The following is a 9,090-nucleotide window of genomic DNA, read 5'->3' as shown; positions in this document are numbered from 1 at the left end:
GCTCTGAGCCTGGGTGTTGGTTCCAATGTTTTCATGAGAGCACAATGAGAGCAGGAGGCAGCTGCCTGTCCCATCTCCCAAAGAGAAATCCAGGCAGTGCAGGGAACACCCATCCAGGGAGGCATCCTGCCCTGCCTGTCATGGCAACTCAGCTCTGTACTGGGGTGAATACACTGATTTCTGGCATGGTCACTGGGGCTGGGCACATCAGCTGCAGGGGAGCTGAGCTCCCAGGGCCAGTGGACTGCTGTGGCTGTCACGGAGCAGGAGGGCATTTTGGCAAACCAAAGCACTGCATGGCAGTGATCATTGCTGTTCAGGTTCAATGAGCTACAATAAACCTGTTAATTTCTACGATAAATCTATTAATTTCTATTTATCCTGCAGGCACTGAGTGCACTGCAGGATACAGATGTGACTGGGCACAAGGGGCCTCACAGCCTGTTCACTGCAGAACACACTGTAGAGAGGACAAAATCATCTGCAGCATCATTCCCAGCGTCCAAAAGGGAAACTGAGGCACAAAGAATCCACTGCTTTTTGTGGGAGAAAAAACGATTCTGTGATTTTAAGTATAAAAACTGATGTGAATTTAACAGAGTTAAGACCTACTAGTGTAATAATGTCTGGGGGAAAAGTTCCACATTTGCAATCTGGTGTTGATTGGACTTCTGTCACTCAGGGCAGATCCACAGCATCTCTTTTGCTCTCCTCCTTGAAAGATCATCTCAAAGTGGCATTTTGCTGACTTGGTTTCAGTCAGTACATCCTTTCTACCTCTCCCTTCTTTTCCCCAGGCTGGCTGCTTCAGTCAAAACCCTCTTCCCACCCTGCAGTGTTTTGTTCTGATCACTTGCTGAGGTTTCTACTGTCTCACCGTGTCCAGGTATAGCCCTGATTTCCTGCTGGCTGCAAAGGAAGGAAGTTTGCCACTTTCTAACCCTGCCTCTAATCCTGAGACTGTAGCACAGCCAGACTCCATCAGAGAAATTCAGTGAAGGAAATGACTTCACACCAAGGAGAAGTTTTGCAGGTGTTCACAGCTCTGGCAAAGAGTTTGTAGGAGCTTATAGTTATTCTACGTGAGAAATCTCTACACACAGAAAAAGAGGGATACATCGCTTGAAATTGCTTTCATACTACAGTTTTGAGGTTTATTAAGGACACAAAACAATTTGCAGGTTTCCCATAATAACTGTAATGCCAATTGACAATATCAGAGGGATCGTGAGGGGCAATTTGAAACAAAAACATGAGGACTTTTTAAAGGGTAGTTAAATTCTCCATCAGCAAAAAAACTGCTTCTGCTGCTGTTGGACAGAGCAGTCTCTATTCAGAATTACAGAATGGGTGATCTTCCTACTCAGTCATAGTATAGCTTTTACAGATAAAAAAATTATATCAACCAATAAATTATGGGTAAAATTAAATCTGTCTCAGTGTGGACAGGAGACCTGAGGTAGTTTCAAGCATGCATCCCTGTAACTGAAGGTGACTGCATCCAGGAGACAAGGCACTGAGTGGGGGGAGACAGGTGCAGGTATTACTCTGAGCAGCAATTCTTTCCTAATGGCTACCTGAGAAGGTGTCTTTGTTTTGTGAGCTCCTTCGGGCCTCTCCCACTTGGCAAATCTTCCTTCGTTCACTTAATTTCCCATTTTGCTCAGGGGAGAAATGAGGGATGAATGTGAGTGTGTCCTCCTGCAGGTGGGAACCAGGGAACAAAGGCACTTGTGTGGCTGTGGTCACAGGAGGCTCTTGTGGCAGGTCCCAGGTGTCCCCCTAGTTTGTAAAGAGTGCGTCTGAAGAGGTGTGATGTGTCCTGTGGAACTTCTGCTCTCTTTTCTGTGCTGGACTTGCCTCATCCACCATTACTGGACACTCCACAGCTTTCCTGCAAGCACATCTGGCTGTCTCCCAGCTCTGTGTGCACCCTCAGAGGAGCAGGTCTCCACGGAGCTGAGCAGCTCAGGGAGCTGTGGGAACACCCTTCCTTAGCTCCCCCTTTCCCACCACCTCAGCCAGGGGCTCGCTGAAACCAAACCATGATCGTTGCATTTTGGCTTGGTCCCTCTGACTCTGGAAATCGTCAGAAGAGATGCCTTGGGCTCTGCAGAGTCTCACTGATTCCACATGAAGCCATTTCCCCTCCAATCCCTGGACAAAAGCAGATGGTTCTGCACATAATGTGAATCTCTCTGGTTTTTCTTTTTTTCAGGAATTGTCCCTTGTGAGGTAATTTTTTTTTTTTTCAACCAAATAGTTCCAATAAAGCAAAGCACTGAAATACATGCTTAACTGTAAAAGTCCGCTGATATTAAGCAAAACACTTAATCATGAGCTTAAGTCCTTGGCTGAGTCAGGGCTGAGTATGCATTCTCCCTAATTTCAAGGTAGTGATCTGAATACTTATTTCCATTTCATTGGCCTTGAGACCTTTTTCTTTGACTGTTACTCCTGAATGACTGCAGGGTAAGATTAACTAATAGGGCTGGGAGGGGGAGGTGGTAACTGGGAGGGGGTGGACATGTTGGTAACTGCATTTATGTTACTGGGAAGAAGCTAAACCCCAGATGAATCAGGCTGTTGTGGAGGAGGCAATGCCCTTGTGGGGTGTTTCCACACCCCAGTGGCTGTTCAGTCGATGTGCACTTTGTGCAGGGAGAAAGGTCACACAGAGTGAAAAGCTCATGAGGAGGAATGGAAACTGCAACATTTCTTTTTACCATGTGATTTGTTATTGTAAGGCCGTGGGTTTCTACAGCAATAATGCTTTGAGCAGCATGAGGAGAGGGGATTAAGCCTCATCTGCTCAGTGAGCAGCAGCATTACAGGGAGAGATCAAATTCTGGGCTGATTTACACCCCCCAGAGTGCTGGAGGCACCAAGGGTATGAAGCTGGGGGAGAATCTTTCCCCTCCTTGCCCAGGCTGGGCCGGGAGGTCAGTAGGTCTCACACTCGGTGGTGGCAGTGGAGCAGATGTCACAGTCACAGCGGATGGCCACCGGGTAGGTGTAGAAGGGGTCCACGTCAGGGGCACACCTGGGCAGCTTCACCGTCACCATCCTGGTCTCGTTGTAGGTGCAGATCCGGTGGTGGGACTCAATGTAAGGAGGCTCCAGGATTGGTTTCTGCAGAAGAGAAATGCTGGCCTCAAGCAAGATGCAAGACAAACATCTGGAGCCTCAGTTTCCTCAAGGGGATTTTGTGTGAATAGAGGAGCTACTGGATCAGGTGGAAGGGGCTGTGGAAATAAATTTTAGGCTGCATCCTTCAACACTTGAATCTTGGAGTCCTGCCATGGAGGGGAGTGGGTACATGTATGTGTTTCAGTTTGCTTAAAGCATAAAGCTCCAATTAAAACCTGCTTGAAGGAAAACAGAAGATTACTCCAAAAGCTGGTTTCTAGCAGAGTATGAGTGTTTCGACCAAATGCTGCCAAAAGCAGCTGCTTTCTTCCAAGAGCATTGATTTTCCATTAAACACATTCTGCTGGAAACCCTTCATGTGCACATGCTGCCTAAGAGCAGGGGTGCATCCAGGTGCCAAGGGCTGGAGTTTTTTCACAGCCAGACCAGTCTTCCCTGTCAGGCTGCACTTCCCACAAATCCCAATGGCTGTACACTGTGGGGACAGCTCTCAGCACAGCAGCCAGCAGAGAAGTGTGCAATTCCTCTGGAGAAAATCAGCTTGGCCAGAGACCTCAGCCATCAGAAGATGATGGGAGCCTGAAGGCCTTGAAACTCACCTTGCCATGTGGTATCACAGTGGCATTGGCTTTGCTGAAAAATCAGTTTCTCCTTAACAGGGGCACCCATTTTCCAAAGACTCCAGGAATGGAGACTCCAGCCCACAAAGGAATGGGAGCCCACTGCCTACTGTCTCCCAGCCAGGAGACATTTTAGTTTCTTTCTTTGCCTGTATGCTGTGCAAAGAGCCCACCCTGGGAACAAAGAAGTGGGAGAGAACAAATACAACATTTCAGCAAGAAGATGTGCAGAAACCCTCCCTCTTACAAAGGCCCATCCAAACACATTGTGGTGCCTTCTGGAAGATGTTGAACCCACAGCCAGGTGCATTCAGCTGAGCTACACTGAGTACAGGGGTACTGCAGTACAGCAGGAGTGGCTGCAAGGTCTGAGCTTGCAGCAGGGGGAATCAGGGATCAAGAGACCCCTCACAGGCACCTCATCCCAGCATGGAATCTGGCCACTGGAGGCCTTTCCCCTCATGAAGAAGGGGAGTCAGGGCTGGCACACAGACCATGCTCGTCCTCTGGGCACTTATGTAGAGTCCTTGTCTTCATGTGGACAAAATCCCTCTGAGTCACTCGAGGTTTGCTGAATAAATTAAGCTGGGATTGGCCCCTTGAGCTTTCCAGTTGCTGAACGGCAAAGACAGTCAGAAACTTGTTCTCTGACATGTGTGTGGATGAACTTATGCTCCTTCTTTCTCCCTCTGTACACCCCTAAAACTTAAGTACTTCATATTTATACTGTGGGCTGTGACTTGAAACGGGACCAAATTAGAAATACACATTATCTTTGGGATCTGCTTTTTGGAACAAAATATATTGCCCATTAATCGGGAGCTCCATCCTAATCTCCAAGGAATACTTTTTTTTTTTTCAAGCGAAGTAATAAAGTCCCCCTCTCCTTAAGTGTTCAAGCCGTAAGAGGCTTTCAGACTGCGCAGTAAGAGCATTACATAAGTGCTTCATTAATATCACCACATGGCTCCCGTGCCCCTGTGGGGCAGTGGCAGGAGGGAGGGGACAGCCAACAAGACAGCGCAGCCAGGGGGCCGTGGACGCTGAGGGTGGGTGTCTTCAGAGGGCTTTTTTGGGGGGACAGACATCAGCCGGGGTGTCTCTGGGTCACAGCCTCACCTCCCAGGTCTCGCAGCGTCCCCAGCAGGCGTCGGTGGTGACCCGGAGGCCGCGGCAGCCGGCTTTCCTGGCCAGGAAGGTGAATTCCCTCACGGCGCAGCCCACGAACGTCCGCAGCTCCAGGGCCGAGGCCTTGGCGGCGGCGGCGCGGCCGGGCAGCAGCAGGAGCAGGACGAGGAGAGCTGCGGGGAGCAGCTTCATGCTGAGGGCAGACGGGAGAGGAGAGGAGGGTTGGGGGAGCCAGCAGAGCCCAGCAGGCAAGAGGTGCGAGTGGATGGGCTCAGCTGAAGCGAGGGTAGCCCTTCCTCCCTTCAAACCTCATCCTCACTCAGCCTGGGAGAAGAGGGGCAGGTGGAGGAATGGGGTGTCACTACTCCCAGAAGTGGAGAATCTCAGTAAAAAGGTCTGCCACAGAATGCAGCAGTGGGAAGGCTTTCCCTGCAGAGCAGTGGGAGTTTGCCTAGAAGACATAAAGTCACCGTCCCATGCTTCAGCCCCCTGAAATCTCCATATTCCAGATTTGTTTTGCAGCATATGCCTTTCTACCAGCCTGCCTGGGCTGTCCTGAGCTCACACAAAGCCAAGAGCTGCATAGCTGGGAGCCAAGCATCCCTGAATTTGTGCTACAATCTCAGCATCTCCCAGAAGTATCACTGGAGTTGCCAGTACCAGCAGCCAGTGCACTGGGCTGGTGCCATTCCTCTCCCCGGGCTGCAGCCAGAGGAGCTGGCTGTCCCTTCAGCACAGCTCAGACCCAGCCAGGCTGCCAAACCTGTGATCAGAGCTGGGCAGCAGAGGGGACATGGCCCAGGTGACCAGAGGAACCCTGGACTCCTCACACCTGAGCAGCCCAGCAACCACCAAGACCCTCCGACACCTGTTGACCTTCTGTCTCAGCAAAGAAAGTGAGCAACTTCTCTGGAACAGCTTTTCTGTCAAAAAAAGAGGGCTGAGAAGTACTCTGAGCCATGAGGTCCGTTCTACAACTCACATACTAGCACTGCATTTAAATACATCTATCTTAGAAACCCCAGATTTGACGCTGAATTTTGAGAAAGTCATCTACTGCATGGGGCACAGACTGGTGTGTGCTGGGTCTGTCCTCAGACCAAAATTAAGTGAGCTGGGACTGCCACTTGCCTGGCTGATGCTTGAGTCTCTAGGCTCCTCTTAAACAAAATGATTTAAATTTGCTAAATCAGAGCTTCAGATCAGCGCATGATGATCTGCATCATATATGTCACCATGTATACACTAGAGTCTTACATGTGATTAAAGAGAGTGTGATTATATATAACCTTCAACGGGGTAAAAAATGCTAAAATTCCTTATTAAAAAAAAATATATATATGTATAGCAAAATGGACAAACTTCAGAACAAATCAAACATTTATCCTTTGCCACTTTAGCAAATCCTGCTGCTTTATTCATGAGCCAGAGCCATGACAGGGAGCAAACACAGACATGCACTCACCTAACTCGTTGGAGTCGGAATTCCTTTTGCAGTTTTAAATTGCGGATGGTGTTTCAGGATGTCAGAGTGAGCAGCAGGAGACCTGCACTGCAATCTCTGTCAGCTTTGTGACCAGTAGATCTCCCCAGCAGCTGCTACTGGGATGTCTAATTGCTCAAATTTATAGAAAGGGTCTTGTCAATCAAGGCAGATCCTTACTTGAACCACCCAAGGCATCAAAGTCATTGACTGTAAAGCAAGGCTCCCCTTTCCAGCAGTGATTAGCTTCAAGGGAATAATTGTTATTGCAGGTTATTGTTTCATAACCTGATCACAAAAGGAGTATCTCGGTGAGTGAAATTATGAGCATGCACTGGGGCAAAATGGGTCTTCTTTTCCATAATGGAATATCAACACCTTTGTGAAGGAATTGGAAGCTGGCTCTGAAATTATCATTACCCCCATAATTAACAGCCCTAAGTAAACATCCTCAAGGGAGACTTCTCAGATACTTGTACAAACAAATTGCCTGGATTTTTGTCAACTGCAGAAGATTTTTTTTTACTTGATTTCTCTGTACAAGCAGGGGCTAGGGATGGGGGGAGGAGGTGTGAGCTTACAAGGAAAGAAAGTGTTCTTCTCTTGGCGAGCCAGGCAGCTGAAACGCAGGTGAGCTCCACTGTGAAAGGAAATTTAGAAATCATGTCCCCTGCCTTCACTGTGCAAACCCAATTCTCAGCTGTCCACAGGACAGGGAGCTGCTGAGGAACTTGGTTCTGTGGAAAACTTGTTGGTCAGTGAGTTCATAAAAGATGAGTGGGAGAAAGAAGTGCAGCCATAAGCTCAGTCACCTGGACAAAGTCACCTCCCTTCCTTTCCACCGTGGATGGACAGTGACTTCCCAGCTCCAGGACCCAGAACAATCCAGAAAAGACAGGGCAAGTGTCAGGGATTATGGACCCCTCAGGATGATGCTGTGAGAGGCAGCCACAGCAACACAACCCAGCCATGAGAATGGAAAATACAGGTGAAATCTTGATTCAAATAAAACCCATGCTACAATGTTTTAGAGGGAAAAACAAAATAAGTGGAAATCAAAAAATAGTAGAGGAAAAAACTACAACAACCAAGCAAAACAGCATCTGTTGGCGTCCAGAACATGCATCTTATCAAATATGAAGCAGTGATTACCATGAGCTTTTTAATTTACCTTACAAATATCCTATACATTGCATTCAGGCTTTCTGTAGTATGAGCTATGGAAAACACAAACTGCCATTGAGGAAACGACATATTGAACCATTCAGGACCAAACAAGCTACACCACAATGGTGCTGTCCCTTTTTCAGGGTAAATAACCCCTGGCTTGAGGTCCTTGTTTCACTGCCAAGGTCAGCAGCCCACATTTGGTGCAGCAGCAGAGCTCCCACTTGTTCTCAGAGCCCTGGGAACCCCAGAGCACTTGCTGGGTTTCATTATTCAGCTTGGAGCAGCCACACAAGCTGGAATGTAAAAGGCTGGTTATTTACTCTCAAGGTCAACCTTTTCTGTCTAAAATAGGAAACAGTGATTGGAACATGTGAAAGAGGGAAGGGGACTGTCAGAAAAACAGAAAGGCAGCAGGCATTTAGTGCTGTTGCCATATTGCCATCATGACATGGGAAACAACTGTTTCAAATAATTAATTCACTTAACAGACATCAAAATCATTTTAAAAAGAGAAGGAACAGAATTTTTAATAAAAAAATTGAAAAGCTAGGAGGGAGGGGTTGTTTAAAATCCATCCCAGTATTCTCCCTCATTATTGTTCCCAGTCTCACTGGCAGTAAATGACTCCAGATTCAAGTGAAGGGTGATCAGGTGAGATTTTGGAGGTGGAATGTTGAATGGAGGTGTTGTAAATGTCTCCATCAGATCACCAGACAATGTCCCAGACACCTTTTTCCCCCATTGAAACCAACGGGGAAAAGCAGGAAATTCAAAGACAAATGAGATCACAAGAAGACAAGAGGATCAGCCCAAGTCCTGTCACTGATCTAAAATATTCACTAAAATTACCCTAAAACTACTTTTCTGTAATTTTCACTGACTGAAAATAAAGTTAGAAAATAAACTTTTAAAGCTTTTTCAAAAATATACAGTTTAAAAGTTCCTGACTTATGGGGTAAGCATGTAAAAGTAAAAATACTGAGCTTAAGTCCCCTTTATTTGATTCTGGAAATGTACCAGCAAAAATCAGCCCAAGATTAGAGGCAGGTACAGGAAATACGTGCCAGATGGCAGATGAACCAGCTTTGACAGATCCCTCTTCTTCTATGGATTAAAAAACCAGGTGCTGGAGTTTTTGTGTAATTCAGCTTGGTTTCAGTTACTTCAGCTAAGTAAGATCCTGTTCTCTCATCTCCATTTGTACTGAATGGCCTCTTAGAGTGAAACAAAAGAGAAATTGCAGACTCTCACTTATTCTGTCTCTAGAAAATCCTGTCTGTCTGTGGGACAGACACCAATTCCTGAAGGATTTGCATTGTGCTGTGTGAAAAGCCCGAGTGCTGACTTTTTCCCATGCAGAGTTTTTGCTGTCTTACTGTTCTGTGAGTTTATCTTCCTTAAGTTAATCAATAAATATACCAGATTTCAAATTGGGTTGATCATGAGAAAGGAGCTGAGATGAGCTATTTAATGAGACTGACCAAGGGAAATACCAATGCAGAGTGGCTGCACACAGTAAGCACTGCACAGAGCCATGTA

The 9,090-nt window shown here is 47.0% G+C and overlaps 1 protein-coding gene across 1 annotated transcript; it reads right to left on the bottom strand.

The window, feature by feature from the left end:
* Nucleotides 1-2,943: 2,943 nt before the first annotated feature.
* GPHB5 (glycoprotein hormone subunit beta 5) lies at nucleotides 2,944-5,090 on the bottom strand. Its single transcript, XM_038139289.1, has 2 exons — nucleotides 4,890-5,090; nucleotides 2,944-3,132 (listed from the first exon to the last, which is right to left on the bottom strand). Exons 1-2 carry the CDS (start codon nucleotides 5,088-5,090, stop codon nucleotides 2,944-2,946), a joined length of 390 nt encoding a protein of 129 aa, XP_037995217.1.
* Nucleotides 5,091-9,090: the final 4,000 nt, after the last annotated feature.

The sequence above is a fragment of the Motacilla alba genome, chromosome 5 (genome assembly GCF_015832195.1).
Source record: "Motacilla alba alba isolate MOTALB_02 chromosome 5, Motacilla_alba_V1.0_pri, whole genome shotgun sequence".
NCBI classification, from domain to species: domain Eukaryota; kingdom Metazoa; phylum Chordata; class Aves; order Passeriformes; family Motacillidae; genus Motacilla; species Motacilla alba.
This window is presented reverse-complemented; position numbering and strand designations above follow the sequence as displayed.